The 18,592-nt window shown below is 39.6% G+C and overlaps 1 protein-coding gene across 2 annotated transcripts in view; it reads right to left on the bottom strand.

Annotated features, from left to right (window-relative positions):
* Positions 1–2,099: 2,099 nt before the first annotated feature.
* Positions 2,100–18,592, bottom strand: part of EVC (EvC ciliary complex subunit 1) — a 55,636-nt gene continuing 39,143 nt past the window's right edge. The window contains exons 13-21 of one of the 2 annotated variants that reach the window (XM_051619259.1): positions 15,124–15,233; positions 13,668–13,878; positions 12,577–12,783; positions 11,638–11,782; positions 8,156–8,264; positions 6,075–6,201; positions 5,322–5,415; positions 4,056–4,167; positions 2,100–3,047 (exon numbers count right to left, since the gene is read on the bottom strand). In XM_051619259.1, coding sequence (XP_051475219.1) covers positions 2,966–3,047; positions 4,056–4,167; positions 5,322–5,415; positions 6,075–6,201; positions 8,156–8,264; positions 11,638–11,782; positions 12,577–12,783; positions 13,668–13,878; positions 15,124–15,233 — 1,197 coding nt within the window. In that variant the 3' untranslated portion in view covers positions 2,100–2,965. The remainder of the gene's footprint in view (positions 3,048–4,055; positions 4,168–5,321; positions 5,416–6,074; positions 6,202–8,155; positions 8,265–11,637; positions 11,783–12,576; positions 12,784–13,667; positions 13,879–15,123; positions 15,234–18,592) is intronic. The other variant, XM_051619260.1, reaches the window with a different exon arrangement.

Genomic DNA, 18,592 nt, shown 5'->3' with positions numbered 1-18,592 from the left:
CTTCCACACCCCCCCCCCAGTCAATCACATATTCTGTAATTTTTCCACCACAGTGAGAAGAACCTGCAAGGTTGTCTTGAAATGTAGTCATATTCTATCATACAAGCTTTAAAAAGCTATAAGTTTAGAAGCTGCTTCCTCACAGCTTACAGGTAAGCCCACCTGCAAGTACTTCAGTGACTGCAATGCTGCTTTGTCCCCTTTGTCCCCTCTCCTGATCCTCAGTAGCACACCAGTGGGCACGGCTGTGAGGGTACTGGGACCAGGAGCCCTCCCAGTGCAGCAGCAGCTCCCAAACAGCATGGGGCAGGCTGAGCAGCTGCACACTAAGCTCTTCATAATCTGCTGAACACATGGAAGGTGCATTTTTTTCAGATGGAAGAAATACAACCAAAAAGCTGTTGTACGTAAGGATCTCTGGATGTTGGAATGGCTCCCAAAGACTGCTGTAGATGCCATGATGAAGATGCTAACCTGGTGCTTGCCCTGGTATTGGCTTATGCTGTGCACAGGCTGAATCAAAGGACCTTTATGTGTGCTTTATATACTTAGGAGCAATTTGTGTCAGGAATGAAACTGCCCATACTGCTCAGAAGCTGGCAGCAGCTTGAAGGTCCCAAGTATAAAACTTTTTGAGTTGCACACTTCTTTAAGTGGTCCAGGCTGCCTGCCAGCAAGACTTCTGCACGACAAGGCTTTCCACATTTTTCTACAGCAGAAGGACTGCTGAGATGGGCTATTTTGATTCTTTCATCATAAACAATGCACTCAACAACTCTGACACCATGCCTAGAATTTGTTTGAGCTACACCCTTGTTATCAAGCTGTCAATGTGGTTGAACACAATCATAAACTGTTACAATAGTTGTTACCCTTGATGTTAAAAAAGGAGGGAAAAAAAACATAGCCTTTTTTCCCTAAATTTCTGTAGTGTTTTTGATACGTACCGGTAAAGCATGATCAAAGCTCCTTTGCAAGCCTCTCCTGAATAAACTAAAGAGAGAGTGCTTTAGAGATTTATGTTATCAAGCAAGTGTTTTGAGCTGTGACTGACACCTAGATATTTCCCTTTTCTCCTATCTGACATCCACGATGCTGGAGCCTGCAGCCAGCTGGCAAAACTGCTTAGCAGTTTACCTCTCAGGGACAAGGACGCTCCAGGCACAATCCTTGGCTCACAAGCAATTTCTACCACCCCTTAAAACACAGGGGAGGTACAGGGGTAGTAGTGGTTGGGGAGACGACTCATGCACATTTCAGTAAGAGATCACTAGGAAGGAATACTAAGAGCCTGCGGCCGGGGCCAGTGGGGACCCGCGGGGTCCTGCCCATCCCTGCCGGTGCTCCCGGCCCCTCATCCCCACCAGCGAGGCGGAGGAAGGCGCTGGGGCTGCCCGGCAGAGGGCACTGCTGCCCTGCTCTTGGGAGACCAGCACCGCCGCGTGCTTCCAGAGGGAGAGAAAAAGCCATTTCAGTCCTGCCTAGCCAAAGGGAGTCAGTGCACCCGGGGAGACCCCGCGTCGATAATCACAGACCCCGTTTGGCTGATTAGAGACCCAGCTTGGATAGTTAGAGACCTCACTCGGGTTAATTAGAGACCCTGCTCAGGTGAATTAGGGACCCCACCTGGGTGATTACGTTTCATCCTACCTGTGATGGGAGCAGTTAGGATGTTAGAACATCATCACCTCAAAGAGTAAAAGCTTCTTGTTACCTATATAGAGTGCACTGCAGAACTAGGATGTTCAGAGGTAAATAGGCTGCATCTGTTTAAAAAAACCAAAAGCCCAACAAGCAGCAACTAAAATGTCTAGATCAGGAAGGCAGGGAGACCATAGAGACCACACACTGAAATACCAGAATCAAACACTTGAAGTGCTACAATTAGAGAAATAAAAAAGTATTTTTACAATGTTCGAGGTGAAAATTGGCACTTTAACAACTGTGCATAACATGCCTGGCAAAGTCACTTTTATCTGAGGTTAAACTGCGTAACTGGTGCAGCATCTTCCATCCTGTGCCAAAAGACAGCCTTTTAGTTAGCAAAATGTACGTTTACCTTAAAAAGACAGGAAAAAATACTAATTTCATGAAAGCTGTAAGATTGCTTAAGTAAGCAATTTATTACACAATACAGGTGCTTTGTACAGCTAGTAAGAAGTAGCTGCTTTGCACGACAAGAAGATTTCCCGTAAGAAATGTAATGAGCATAACAAAGTATGTTGGAAACAAAAGAGCATAGTTTAAAGAAGAAGACTAGAAACTGAAGTATAAAAAAGGAAACTGAATCAGTTTTGTCTCATTCTTCCTAAAAATAATAATTTCAAACCTGAGATAAACAGAGAAATACATTTATAAAAATCTTTGTACAAATTTAAAAAAATACATAGGTAGCCTTGGAAGCACAAAAATACATCAAAAGAGAGACCAAACGTAATCTTTGGATATACCAATACCCTCTGAGGTCTGTTATGTACTCTTTACGTTTTTCCCTATTTCTGTTAGTCCCAAGCAGAAACCACAAAATATTAAGACCTGATCTACCACATTTAGGGCTCAAAAGCAAATGGTACAATCACTATTGTAATGAAACCTTACTGACAGACACAAACCAAACCTGGGCAACCAGCATACTGTGGATCTTTTCTCCTACAAGCACACTTTCCTCAGGTATATTCTTAGTTTAAAACTATCTCCCCTCCACATTCCCCATTCCCCAAGCAATCTGGAAGGGTTTATATTAAAGATTTCCTTGCTCCCCTTTATCAAAACCAAGTGGGAAGGTTTTATTAACAGCTAAAGGAAGTCGGGATTGATTCTTGGTCTGTAGCTAAAGAAGATTTCTTATTATTTATGTTCTTTGTTGTTCCTCAGTAAAGCAGCTCAGTAAGTTTTTATAGCTCCTGAGATTCCCAGAAGAATGGTTTGATACTCTGTGTTCAGACAGCTCATATAAATGCTTTTACTACCTGTTGCTTCTCTTTTTTAGCATCTTTGAGTTTTTCCTCAGTTCAGTCTCCCCTTCATGTGGACTCTGTAACCTCTCTCTGAAAGAAATAAACAAGAAAAACAAAGAAAAATTGTACTCTTTCTGCAGTTCTCTCTTAAACTAAATTGATTTTTATAAGAGAAGAAAGGCACTTTATAATTGTAACTTCTGTACTCCCTGGTTTCAGCTGCCCCTGTTGAGGCTGCCAAAACAAAGTTGCATGAAGATAAACGTTCCTTTGTTGCATCCCTGTTCCCTACACATGTATCCGTGGCTGGCTGTGGGAAAGGAGTGTGTGAAAAGGGTTGATGCCATCAGGGAAAGGAGCCATCTCCTGAAGTCAGTCCCAGGCTGAGGTCACTCAGGGGATAAATATTTTTCCCCAAAGGCCTGTGGTTCCTGAGAACCAACTGTTTGCTTTGCCTGTCAACATGATTTTCTCTGCTCAATATATCAAGCCCCAGTGACCAGCTGGCTGGTTTGATCTGCCCGTAGTAATCAGCTGGCATCTTTCAGGTTTGTAGCCATTTTTTCTCCTCTAGTTAGCACCCCAGCATAAGCCAACTGAAACATCTATCAAGGAAATAGTTAGAGCTGCTACCCTCAACAGCCGAAGACTGGCGCTTGCCTTTGTTCCTAAAATAAAGGTGGGAGGTGAAAGCCTAAATACCACAGACCATATTTTGGTTGCTACATGTCAGCCTAGTTCCATTGGATTCACTTGTCTGTGCTGATTTATGCTGTCTGTGGCTCAGTTTTAAAAAAAAAGATTTAATTAAAGGAGATTTGGACACAGTGTTTCTAATTTCTCTACCTAAAATCAAAGTTATTTATAAAATAAGTAACAGGACAGACAAGGAAACTCAGATTATTTTCCTAGATTTATAAAAGAATATGGGGGAAAAAAGGTCAAATACAAGTCAGAAGTTAAGTATTAAGGAAAAAGCTCAGCTAGTGAAGGGGTTATATTTTGAGTTTGACTGACATACCTGCTTATGAAGTAGGTTTTGTACTGCTTTTTATAAATAGTTTTTCATGTGCCCATTTTTTTTACCCTCTACTGTACCTGCATAAGCCAGAAGTCAGCCCAGGGAGCTCTTTAATGTTTTCATGAGAATTATCTTTGTCTTCTGATTCTGGTGATGGAAAGTTCTTTATTTTTGAGTTTGTTTTTTCCCCTGTATTGGCAAACATATGTGGATTAAAAAAAAATAAATCACAGATAGTAGAGCTTGTTTGATTTTGATTAACCTAAAGCAAAAAAATACACTCTAACACTTAACACATATATGTTATTATTCCAAGAAAATAATTCCACTTTATATTAGTCTAGAATAATGATTTTTTACTATTGATTAGTTTTCATGAAGCAGACGTACTTCCACATTTGTTGAACATTGACGTAAGTTTCCATGAGGTGCAGGAGATGAAAGCCCTATTATATATTTTTGTGGCAATTAATTGAAAATGGCTTTTTTCTACCAGCAAACAGAACAAAAGTCACTTCAAAATGTTATGTGATTTAATCAGAACAATCTGATGTTAAAGAGTCACTGTTTTTAGGGCCCTGAGCTAACCTGAGGTCAAGGCGCATACATGCTTAGGAAACAATCACCTGGGGAGAGACACTTCAAAACTGTCAAGGTGAGTAAGCTGATTTTCCCTTTCAGGCAACTTTCTCACCTCTCAGCACCTTTCAAATCTAATGTAAAATGTTTCATTTTGATAACAACAGCAGAATTGCATGGCTCAAAGCATATGAACTGCATGCTCCACCCCAAATATAGAACAGAGAATACAACTGCTATTCTAACACTTTGTCACTAAGTGTTTCTTGAGTTACGTATCAATCTAATTTGCTAAAACTGTAGCAAATTCATGTACATGTTTCAAACTTCCTTATTCAGTAAGATTTTACTTCTGAGCTTGTGTGTGGGAAGGCCAGTTTTTCCATTCTACCAGGAGAATGAAAACTGGGTGATTCAGCTCTGCTGTCCTCCCAAAGACTTAGTGATCAGGGTGAACAAAGTCCTCTTAAAAAACATGAGAAAGACATGAAACAACTGTGGTTTGAGGAAGGCAAAGCCTTACCTCAGTGGATAGTATGATCTATTGGCTAAAGGACTGCTCTGGAGTAAGGAACAGTGACACTTCTTTGTGCCTCTACTACTGGTGAGTTGGGTTACCCTGGAAGGTCACCTTTTCTATATCCTGATTAGGGAAATGGCATTGATGAAAAATGACTCCTAAAACTCCACTGTGTTATATTGCAAAATACATACTGATATGTGGGATGATGAGTTTTTTTAAAGCAATTCAGGGTTCTACCAACCTCCTGGCTTGCTCCTTTTTGAAGGCTTCTTTTTTACCACCAGTGGAACTCGGGCTAGTGCAGCCACCTCGCTCACAAAGTCCTGCTCAGCTTCCTGCACACAAAAATAAACCAGAAGTCAGTTAACACAACACAACACAGCTTGATACTGGGTTATTATTCTACACGTAGCATGATAAAGAAGGTCTATGTCATTGCAAAACCACAGGAAACAATACGGGTAGCACCAGTGTTGTGTTTCTTACTGAAAAGAAATTCAGTGAGAAGTAATGCCAGCTCCTTGTTAACAGCACTTGGCATGAACAGGCTGAGAGCATGCATGCCATGACGAACAGCAGATCTGACATGAAACCTGATTGGTCATGTCTACACTGCATTTGGGCCTGATCCCCCTTGTGGCCATGAACTCAAGTACATGGTTGTACTAGTAGGGAGGTTGGGCAGTCTCCCTCTGATTAGGTAGAGATGTTCAAGTAATCAGAAAGTGAGTCTGTACTTGAAATAGACACAGTAAAGAAATGTTATTAAACAAGATAGAACAGAATACTTTGCCCAAGTCCCTGGTTCTCTTTGTAGGAAATAGTTTCAAAATGTTAACTGTCTGCATGTCACTGGGATTTGAGCCATGGCTTCAATGGTGAGGATGGTGGTGAATCTTAGCAATTATTTAAATTGGGACAGCAAGGATACCCTTACAACCCATCTGATGTTTTCCATGGACTGCTTCAGAGCAATCGTTTCACCTTGATTTACCTTTAGCTGATTTTCCAACTCAGTTTCTAGGTGATGTAATCCCAGCAGCTTTTGTTTCAGAGCCTCCAGACGAATTTGCTGTTGCAGTTCAAACTGAGACAAAACCTTCATTTGCTGCAGCACCATCCTATTCAAGGGAAATGTAAACGTACTGATGTTGTTCAGATCAAGGGAGGAATACAATCCTCATAAAGTGTATTTAGAAGATTTTGTAAAAAGAAAGACTTATTAACAGTATCAGACTATCCAGCTTCTCCTGAGACAACCAATTTTACTGTAGATCTTTAGTTAGATTTACTTATTTTTATAACCCCCTTTGGTTCTCCATGGAATACAAGCTCCTTTCAGAGCTAGGAACTGCAGTAGGAGTTTGGGTTGTCTGTGCCTGGACTTTAGGATCTGGAGTTCAGTTCTACTGTTGAAGTCTCCTTTCAAAACTGTACATTTATAAAGTCAGCTTTACTGCCTGTTTGCCAAAGACACAAGCTGTTAGAGGATCAGGTGTGAGGAGATGGGATTAAGAATTAGGAAATTTGATTCAGGGCTCTTCAGTACCAGGTTGAGTCTGGGCCAGAAACATGTTAATTCAAAAGTTGGCAATTGGGGGCATCAAAAACTACATTCTTCACTTGTTTTATTTTGCTGGTCAAAGATTAATATTAATACAGTTGAACCTGAATGGCTGCAACTTTGCTGAACCTGTTTTTCTTATGTTCTCTTGCCTGATCTACCTCGAAGCAACACTGCCAATCACCCATCACATTCCTCAGGGAAGGAGGCAACACAAATTGTTTCTGACATCTCCACATAACGGAGTTGCTATTATAATGGTCAATGCTTAACAGCAGGTTAGCTGTCAACATTTGCTTTTTTAACTCACACTAATAACCTTGCTCCAAAGACAAAAGGAAACAAACCTAAATTCAATCCATGTTGAATTTAATAAAAGTTACACAAATTAATGGAATTTTTTTCATTAATTTATACAAGACTGGGATTTGAAAGTAAAAGAAATAATAACAATAGGAAAATGGGTTTGATTACTAACGGTTATGAGACCAGCTTAGATACTGAATAGTTACATTCTTGAACACCATATTTCTGCTTGCATGAAGGCAAATTTGATTGTACTTTATTTAGAATAGATTATGGGAGAAAAAACTGAGATAAACACTAGAAGTAAATTTATATGTCAGAATAAATTATAAACTTTATAATGAATAACAAAGAGATCTTTTATGAAGCCCTTTCTTTACCTTAATCCATTTCTATACTAATTCAAACAAAGATGAAAACCAAAAAGTGGGAAATTATTCCTTTCCATTTTGAAGTAACAGAATATCTAAGAAGAGTTAACCTCTTCAAAATGTCAAAATTGCAAATGATGTGTTGTTCTAAATAATAAACAAAGAATAAAGAAATAAAATTATTACAAAAATGCAGCATGTGTATGTCAAACTATACAACTTTCTATGGCAACTTATTCCTTTGGCATTGCAGTACTTTTTGTCTGGACTTTAAGTTTCACGAAATCAGTAATTAATTAAATATTATTTTAATTTAATTAACATTTGAGGGATTCTGCTCTTAGTGCAAGTAATCTTGATTGCTCAAAGCATTAACTGAAATCTTGCCATTCTGAACATTTTTTATGCTTCACACATTATCTGTTCATTATGGCATATGTTTACTCAACAGCAAACCAACAAACAATTTCAATGTCCAAAACAGCAAAGAGGGAACGTAATGAATTAGACAGCATCAGTTCCCATCCTACATTTATTTTGAATTTCTTTTAAAATTTGGCATACGTGTTGGCATTGTTTCTCATTCTCTCTTCTCAAACTGTCTATGTATAGCTCTTCAGTTTGTAATTAATGAGCATCAAGAAGTTTACTTAATAAAAGTAATTCCCTGAGATCAAAGGGTAGACATAATTTGGCAACAGATACTTGTTTCCATCAAAGATGTATAAAATGCAAAACCAAGACATTTATTTAGAAGGATATTTATGTAGATCTGCAAACACTCACGACATTTAAATCCAGTTAGCAATACTGCTAACTGCTGACAGCTCTTACCTTTGATGGACTGTGGATGATACATTCAGGAGCCCTTTGTTCTGCTTTTCTTTCAATGCCAGTTCATTCTCTTGTTTCTTCCTAAGTCTGTTCCTTTCACCTCTTTCTGCTGAAATAATGTTTGTGTAAAGTCTTCTGCTTAAAATTACAAACTCTGAGCTGTGGCAACCTTGCAATTTATGTTTTGCATAAGTAGAAATTAATCCCTGTTCTAGGTGGTCTTTCCAAAGCTACTGCTCCTTAGGGATATCAAGTACTTCTTACACATCCTTGCTCTGCCACTGTGATCAATAGTTTGTGCACCATTTACCTGAGATGGTCATGCCACTGAATCCCTATTCTTATCTACTTCTCCCACTAGAATAACTGATTAACATGGAATTCAAAGCAGAAATTTTATTACAAGATTTTTATGCCTTAAGCAAGAACTGCAATACCTAAATGAAAAATGCAATTTAAAGAAAACTTCCAGCTGAAGGCCCCTTAGTCCTGGGACTAGATTTCCCCTTATTTGATGGTGAAGTATTCTGACTACTTTTGCATATGCTCACACTCTGCGAGTTACCTGGCATTTATCTGCTGACCAGACTCCTGACTCTTGTCCCTCAAGTCCTGCCTGGGAGGAGGGCTTGAGGTGTGCCTGACAGATTGGCCCCTTTTGCTTGCATCACTGCTTTTAAATAAAACACAGAAGGAGGGAAATGGATAGGTAGGTAACAGATTAGGGTATCTAAGATTCATTTAGGGAGCATCTGACCTTTACTAAATGCTCAGAGAGGCTGACAGGAACCTCTCCTCCCAACGGCACCATCAGGGAGCAGTTGATGTTTGTACTCTAGGCTGGGCTCGGCTGGCTGGGAGAGGGGAGCTACTCTCCATCAGGTTTTTTGTGTGGCTGTGCCAGATAGACCATAAATGCAGATTAGTAGACCAAGGGATACCCAAGGGAGCAAAATCCTCCAGCCTGACATTAAGTCCAGTCACTGGGAATGAGAAGCTCAGTATTATGCTCCTTACTCCCACTTAGCTATCACTGAATGTACATCATATACTGTCACAGACTATGTGGCTCTATTGCCAACACTATTTTTTCCCATCTCCTGTTTTAAACAAAGAAGTTACAGAAAGTATTTGGTGAGGAGGATCACACTCTTAGCATGTAAACCATGCTTAGAGATCACCTAACAGATCAGCCCATTCTGAAAGGAAAGAAAAATGGATGTTCTGCCTCCTGGCTGAGCTTGGATGGAAAGCAGGTGGCTGGTTAGCAGGGCTGTACCCCAGATAAGAGCTCCAGGCCATTAAGAATCACAGAGAAAAATTTAAGTGCTTCTGGGGCCAGCATAGCAGCTGAAATGAGAAAGGAGTGGGTTCTGCATCACAAATTTGGACTTAGGTTGAAGAAAGAGTTATGTTTACTAAAGCACTGAAGTACCATATGAGATGGTAGAGCTCACTCCTAATGTAAAAAGCTGTAGAAGTTACCTGATGATGCTGAGAATCTCAGTTGGGCTGCAGCAAGCACATGTACGTTTGCAGTATTTTTTCACTGTAGAAACTAATTTGATCTGTGAATTTCAGCTGGGTTTCTCTCTGGCCACCCAAATCTAAAACACTCCTGCTTTTATTACCAACATAAATACTCTCATCATCCCTCCTTCCTATACGCTTAGATTACAGCAGAAGGATTTTCCTTTTCTTCAGTTGAAATGAAAATGTCCTTTGCTTACACCTGTCATTTTCTTCCTTGTAGTTCATGGAACACTAACACACCGAAACAATAGTTCATCCATACAGACCCTATGTGAAAAAATAATCTAAATGAGCAATTACCAGAAGGCTGACATGGGTTCTAGTGACTGGAATTCTAGATCTCACAACCTAATTGGGAAACCAGTTGAGGGCAGTAACAAAACACTGATGAAGCAGAAAATTCAAGTGTGTAATGACATCCACCTCAGCTCAGCTCAGAGCAGCATTCTGGAACAGACTTCATTTTTAATTCCTGCTTAAATGAACTAAAGTCAAAGGGATTTTAGACTGCAGTTGGCTGAATCAGGGACAAAGAAGTCTTTAGAGAGACTTTGTGAGAAACTGAGTAACTAACTGCTTTGCTATCTGCCAATGTCTAACATACAGATTGTAAAAAATCCCCACACTGATTTTGCCTGACCCAAGCAATTCAGCTTCCAGTATAAAAGTCTTCAAGGTTCACAGCAGGGGAGTGCAGAACAAATTGGTTCTGTCTTATAACCAGTGAGCAAACCTAGCCCCTACTGGAGCTAACAAATCCTTCCTACCAACTAATCTCTGGATCTCAGTCTTGAGTGGACATACCTGTTCCTCTTCAAAAAATCTCTTCTATGGTAAAAGAATAATTTGTATTTTAAAATGCTAACTCCAGTTTTAGGAAAAAAATTATAGTCCATATGTCTCAAATACTTAGCCTCTGACAATACTGCTGTTTTGCTAACTTGCTAACTTCATTTAATGGCAACAACCTTCACTCAAGGGTGGGGAGAGTGTTTACAAATGGAATCAATTATCACCATTTGTTTTGTTCTCCTGTCCTAAAGGAACTGAACAATTAAAAATAATTCCAGGAGAAACTGCCTGCATTTGTTTGAGATCCAGCAGTGCAGCAGCAGTTTCACAACCTGTAAGGGGGTCACAGCTGACTTCTACAAAACAATGCAGTAGCTCTCACAGTCTGCCTGGGTGGGCATGCTTGGCTTTTTGATGTCTCCTCTAATGCATTTCCTCAACTTCACAGACAACAACATTTCACTGAGCTAAAAAAATAAATTAATAATCATCTCCCCAAAGCTGTAGGCAGTCACCTCAAAGGAAGCAGACTGTCTGCCAATGTTATTTATGTTTGTAACATGGGAGCAGGGACTGCAAACCCAGATCTCCTCCCTTCTAGAGAAGAGACTTGGCTTGTAGGTGCCTGTCATACGCCCTCTTTCTCCCTATGAATATTTCATTCTTTGATGAATGCCATTTGAATATATTAGTATGCAAAGTCAAATAGTGTTTATGGTAGACATTGGCTGTACAATCTAATACTTGTACAGCTTTCTGCTTTTTAAATTCTTCTGCCTTGTGTTGAGGTTTAGAGCACCAGAAAATCAACTATTGGTGGATGTGACTATGGTAGAATCTCTGACCTTAGCTTGGTGAACCAGAGTTCATGGTTAAAACTATAATCCCCAACACTGGGGGGACTCTTTATGTGCACGCACCAAACTTCCAGTAACAGGGTCCTGCATAAAAGACTGTATTTCAAGTAATTATTAATAATAAAATTTCTATCACTTCTTCAAAGATGGAAATGGACCTACATATTGATTTTGCTCTGTTGCTTTATTTTCAATAATAGATTTCTGTTATCTTTAAAAGCAATCTTTACAGTGATAAGAAAATGTATTTCTTTGTTAAAAACCCCAGAATTATCTTATAGTTGTCAATATCATACATACCTTGTAAGGATTTCAATTGTTGAAGCTTTTTCCCTTCATAGCCTTCTGTGATTCTTTCTAATTGCTGATAGTAGTTTTGCACCAGTCTATTGACATTATTGCTGGTCCCATACACACTTTCTACAGCAGCTTCCACAAGTCGCTCCTGCATTACACAGCACAAGTCAGAATTCACTGTGTAAGTCAAAAGCTGAAGTATTATCTGTCTACAGCTGAAGGCCTAATCTAATTGTGTATATGCACACAAAATGGTGAATTTCGTGCTTGAAAAGTACAGCAGACTGAGACACTGGAAAATAGGTATTTCTATTCATCTCTGGATTATTTCAAGAAGAAAAATTACAGCAAAGTCTTTCTAATGTGTCTCACCTCCAACTTGGAAGGGGCTGTTACCCTATCTGTTCAATCTCTACAAGCCCATTTAAACTGTCAACCTGACTGCCAGCAAAGTAAATCAATATATGTGTAGCTCTACTACAACTTTCGTTTTACAGAAAATCCAAATATTTGCTTTGGACCAGTTTTATTAACCTATGAGGCAAGTGTTATTTTCATTTAATTATTTAGCTATGAATTAAGCTGTTAATCTAAACAAATACTACTAATCAACCATAAAATCTTCATAAATGGATAACCATCTCCATTTCTTCCTCAGTTTTGTTATTCTTTGTCATCAAGAACTCCTTCAATTTTTATGTTCCAGCATATAGCTTAATAAAACCTGTTTTGGCTGCTGTAGCAAAAGCAAAGGAAATACCGTATTTCTACATAAGTGTTAGTTTGGAAATACTTAGTAACGTATCTTCAATTCTAACACAGGTTGTAATGGTCTGCTGCTGCTACTTCTAGGCAAAGGGTAATGCATAAATCAAATTGCCTTTCACTTTAGCAAAGTACCACTCATTTTGTTTGGAAAAGAACTTTTGAACATTTCTATACCTTGAAGTCCTGTCCATCATCTGAACTCTTTTTTCCAGCTTCCTGTCGGGCATGACGCAGCAGTGTCTGCCCCATCATCTGCTCCATGTGCTGCTGAAGAAACTGAAGAGCTCCTTGAATTTCTGTGACTAGCTGCTGGTGAAATTCTAAATGGGTTTGCTGTGTTTCTTCCTCGAGCTTCTCCTCCTCTTCCATAATATGGGACTCCTGGTAGTCAGACAAAAAGATCACACTCCTATTTAAATACACTGAAAAATATACTCAGCTTCACTTTGGAAGAAAGTCCTACACCTATTCAAAATGTTACAATTTAATACTTAGAATAATCTCATCTCCAGTGAAAGTTTATGTACAGTCATTTTAAGATGTGTCTATGCAACAAAACTATTGCCTGTGTCATGATAGGTGCAATAACAGCTGCTTCCTGTCCCATTAGTCATTTCCAAGTGATGTACTCCCATCTTTATATTCCATACTGTTAAATTTGCTCTTATTTCTATTAGAAATAAGAACAACCTAGGTGAAATATCCTGAGGCCAGGAAGAGATAATGGTGGATGCCTCAGTGAAGTGCACAGGAACAAGGCAAGTCTACAGTTACGCAGCTGGAATATGTGCACAGTTTGTGGGGCCTACTTGGGAAGTTGGTCTCTTTGGTACTTAGTACCCTTGGGAGAGGTCACAAACATACTTAATAGCACTTGGAAACAATATGCACTCTAGGCATCTTCAGCAGGTGTCTCTGCCCATGGCAGGGGGGTTGGAACTAGATGATCTTTAGGGTCCCTTCCAACCCAAACCATTCTATGATTCTATGAATCTATGAACATATCTGAGATAACACATCACAGACAGCTAGCCAGCAAAAAAAGTGTTAGAGAATTGAAAATATCTGCCCAAACAAAACCAGGCACACTCAGGGATCTCCTATGCCAGCAGTGGGTGCATTTTTGACAGAGAATATTTTCCTTTCTGTTTGGAACATATTTTTTTAACATTTTTAATTTTTGAGATCTTCTACAGCTACTTCTAACACCAGAAATGCCAGCATATGAAACTTCTGGAGAAAAAACACCCAGACACTGTACCTACCACCGCCTTCTGTAACTGCCACTGGTCCTCATCTTGGCAGGGGGAGGATCCTTTCTGCAGGGTATGTTGCTCTCTCAGTTCTTGAAGTAAGCTCTTTTTTCTGGAGAGTCTCATGCGGGCCAGGGCTGCCATTCCAGCTCTTCGGAGGGTTAGCCTTGTGAGCACTGAACACAGCAGAAGTCGGTGTTTTTGCAAAATACAGTTAACAGACCTGTGAAAAGGATCATTTAAAATCAATCAGCTGAGCTGCTTGCTGCACACATATGTTCCGCAAAGTAACTGCTCAAAGATTACAAGGGTTTTATTCACTCTGTTTAATGTCTTCCTGTACAAAGCATGACCTGGAGAGCTGCTCAGGTGTAAAAAATGGTACTGGTGTGACAAACTTGTAATTGTGTCACACTGAAGTTAAGATAAAAATAGGAAGAGATAAATAATCATCTATAATCATATCATTAAAGTGTTTTTTTTAATAAGAGACTTGGAAAGAGAATGTAATCAGAACTACAGGAAAGTTATTTAAAGAAAATGCAGAAGAGTGCATCTTGGATTAACAAGGAGGCACAAGAAACACTGAAGAGGGTAGTGGTAACTGGCAGGGCTGACATGAAGCAAGTTTGTGGTGAATTTCAAACAGGAGAACAAATATTGAAGTTGATTCTGGACCAGGTGAGTGAAATCTGTGTGCACATTTGGGATGACATTGTTTGTGCTGGTATCTAACTTGTGTGTATGCCTAAGGCACCATGAGCTCTCTAGATACTGAATCTTGGGAAACACTGAAGTCAGAGAACATGAAAATACAAGGTTGGGCTGAAGAGTCAAAATAGAGGAGTGCAGACAGGTCTTCAAATGCTTTGATCTTTGCTAATGGGAAGACCATGGTGAATGAAGTAATTTGGTATCTTAACTAAAACGAGGCAGATAACACAGAACTGTGTTTTTTTGAGAATTTCTACCAAATCTCTATCAAAGACATGTATAGCTGTACAAAGATGAGGTAAAACAAAAAGCTTCTTTGGTGAATACAGACAGTAAATACATGACAGGAGTCATTATCACATAAAGAAATGGTCAGTGGTATTGTAATAGAAGAAACCAAAGGTTGAGCTGAATTGTGCTGGACTGAACATTTTACCTTCAAGAATATTCAACTCCAGTGTCATACACAGAGTGCAAAAAGAAGCTGGTTCAAGATTAGAAATCACTCACAAACATAGGAGTAGATACACAGAAAGCACACCACAAATCAGAGAAGACTCTTTTTTTCTACTTACCAGGAGTCATGATATTTGTTTTTTTTTCTGATACTGAGATAAAAAATAGAATAACTGCCTCTCTGAAGATGTTCATAGTCCCTCAACACTGCTTTCCACAACTTAATGTATACAAACTTTAATCTGTGCTTGCAGCAGTGCAGTTTTACCCCACTGCTTACTGATAAAACCAAACTTACTCATCACTGAGGTATCCTAGTCTGCTTACGACACCTTGAATTATCTTCTCTTGTTTCTCAGACAGATGCTTTTGCATGACAGCAGACAGAGCATACTCCTTTAACCATAGCTAAAAGCAGAGGAAAAAAATACAATCATAAGATAGTGATTTCACTCATTCCAGTCCCCACATTATAAAGCACAAGTTTATTCTGAGTTTATTATTTATTATTATTTTATTCTCTATATTAGTTCATTCATGTATTAGTTTATTATTGTTGGTTTATTATTATTAATTTATTATCAGTTTGCTGATGATAAAAAGCTGGGACGACTGGCTTATACACCTGGTGGCTGAGCAGCCATTCAGCGAGAAAGGACTGGAGAGCTGGGCAAAGATGAACCTAAGGAGGTTCAACAAGAGTAAGCGAAGAGTGCTGCACCCAGGGAGAAAAAACACCATGCACCAATATAGATTAGGGGTTGACCTGCTAGAAAGCAGCCACATGGAGAAGGATCTCTGGGTCCTGATGGACAAGTTATCCATGGGGCAGCAATGTGCCCTTGTGGCAAAGAGGGCCAATAGTATCCTATGATGCATAAAGAACAGTGTGGCCAGCAGGTCCAGTGAGGTTCTCCTCCCCACCTACTCTGCCCTCGCAAGATCACATCTGGAGTCTTGTGTCCAGTTCTGGGCTCCCCAGTTCAAGAGGACCAGGAATATGCTAGAAAGAATCCAAGAGAGAGCTACAAGGATGATTAAGGGACTGGAACACCTGTCTTATGAGGAAGGGCTGAGAGACCTGGGGCTGTTCAGTCTTGAGAAAAGAAGACTGAGAGTGGACCTTATATAAATATCTGAAGGGTAGATGTCATGAACGGGCCAGTCTCTTTTCAGTGGTGCTCTGTGATAGGATGAGGGGAGATGGCATGAAGTTGCAGCACAGGAATTTCCACCTCAACATGAGGAAAAATTTCTATACTGTGAGGATGATGGAGCACTGTGACAGGCTGCCCAGAGAGGTTGTGGAGTGTTCCTGTGTTCCCTAGGTGTTCCTGCTGCAGCAGGGGGGTTGGACTCAATGATCTTCAGAGGTCCCTTCCAACCCCTATGATTCTATGATTTTATGTTATGTTGCTAAAACCAACCATCCCCCTCTTTCAAGAAACAAACTCAAGCTGAATTAAAATTATTCAACTTTGGAATATTTTTTTCTCAACTATCAAAGTCTTAAACAAAGCTCATTGAAAAGCAAGGGAGGCTTTGCAGTGGTTTGGATCAGCTATGTCTCCTACAGATTTTCTGGTTTCAGCAACAGATAAAAAGACCAACATAGCACAAAACATTGCATTGACTCTTATCAGCAGGTTGCAGTGGGCTTTTTGTCTGGGTTTTCTTCACTAGTAAAGAATTTGGTTTTTATTTTCACTGAACAAAATAAATATATAATCTTCCAGCACCCTTCTGTGTGTAGTACCAGTGTTAATAGTTTAAATTGGAGATTGCATGATTAGGTTTATGGACTGCAAGTTTACAGCTCCTTCAGGGTGATATTTAGATCAAAGAATTTAATCTCTCAATGTTTGGATGCATTTGCCATTAGACTGTAGAGCTGTGGAGATACAGACTTCAGACTTTGTTTAGTGTATTGTGAGAGTTTAATGAATAATAAGCCATAAGATGAAATGGTTGTAAGGCTCTAACTCTGTTACTGTGACAAGAATATATATTTTAGGCTCCACTGGCAGCTGGATAAATGCAGGTTGCCTGCAGAAGTGTGCAGAGCCATAAATTAAATGCAACACTCAGGCTCTCTGACAGCTTCACTTCATGTTCTAGCCTCGTTCATAACATGAATTTTCTTTTATTGCAGACAGCAAAGTTTCAATGGACCAGTATGTGTAGCAAAGGTTTAGATGTGTAATTGCACAATTGTTAGTGTTAAGGAGTGGTACTGGGTATTCCTACTGGATTGACAGTCTTTTCCTTGGGAAGCAGGGATCTGTCCAGAAAAGAAGCTTTATCTGTGAGCTCAGAGTGAACTCCACTGGGAAGCGCAGAGCATCAGAAACCACATCATCTTTGCCTTTAAGATAAAAATTTATTTCTTTCTTGGATAGTGCCTCCTCTGCAGTATACATAGCAACACATACAACTGACTCCTCTTTATGAAGAAAATCTTACAAAAACACTCCTGAGCACCTGGGAAAGAAGGGCAGGCAGTCAACAAGTGACAGATGGAAAGAGTTCAGCTGAGCATGAAAAACACAGCCTGGAAATATGTATAGCACTGGGGAACCCACCAGGCTGCTCTCAAAAGAGCCACAAGACGCACCTGTGTAGACAGACCTCAACTCATTTTGCTCTAGACAATTCTTAAAATCACTGAGCACAACAGAGCACAGTGCCCTCTCTGGTGTGCATGCTGCAAGTGTCAATTTAAAGTTTAGCAGGTCCTCAGGTATCATCATGACAGATGGCAAATACTTGCTTGAATTAATAACTCTTCTCAGTGTTTCCCTTTTGCAGCATGGATGACTTTCTAGTGTTTCACACCTCTCTGCATACACCTAGTAGATCTATCACATTGTGTATTTTAACAGCTCCTTCAGCAGTTAAAAGAAGGGCTGAAAATTACCTTTTACCTTCCAGAATTATTTTAATGAGGGATTGCTGTGGCTCAGATGTGCCTTTCCATCATTTTTGGAGACCTGGGTATTCATTGAGAAGTTGCTCCTGAAAGGCCTGTTTGCACACTTACTCTCAAACAGTTTGTGCATTAAATCTGACATAGACCACCAAGATACAGAAGTCACGAGATGTTTTCTGAATTACAGTTGGAATGAGAAATGATGAAATATTGCATCCAAGAAACTAAAACTTAACACCTCTGCTGCTATCAGTATATCCTATCCAAAAAGGCACTCAGAATGATAACAAGGACAGGAATTGGAGTAGTTTTTTACTTCTGTTTATGAAGATATAGCCTAGCTAAGTAGTGCTGAACATAGACTTTCTTTTAAAGGAGAAGAATGAGTCACCTGTTAGATTGCAAGTGCATTTAAGGTAATCTGTATGCAAGACCTTATAAAAGGTCTCTTCACCCCTCAAGACCAATGGAAAGCTGAGAATATAGCAGAAAATAGAACTGAGCAGTAGAACTGTATCAGCCATTTAAGTAGTAAGAGAACAAAGAGGAAAGGAGGGGGATTATTATGCATTTAGGGTGGGATGATAAATAAGGAAGATTGAGACTTGGACCAAATATTAAAACAGTGTTTTGTCTCAAAAAGGCTGTTAAGATAATCAAGAAGGGAAGGGATCAGCTGGGAATAAGAACAGAATATTTTATGTTTTATTGGAAGCAACACTTCAACGGCTCACTGGGATGAACTGGAAAGGCTGGGCATTTTCCACCACCAAAATAATAGAAGAGCTCAGACATGCAGGCACAGATGCAACAGCAAAGATCCTCTGGGAATCTTAAC

This window comes from Apus apus, chromosome 4, assembly GCF_020740795.1.
Source record: "Apus apus isolate bApuApu2 chromosome 4, bApuApu2.pri.cur, whole genome shotgun sequence".
Taxonomy (NCBI): Eukaryota; Metazoa; Chordata; class Aves; order Apodiformes; family Apodidae; genus Apus; species Apus apus.
Note: the sequence above shows the minus strand (reverse complement) of the source record. Positions and strands in the feature narration are given on the sequence as shown.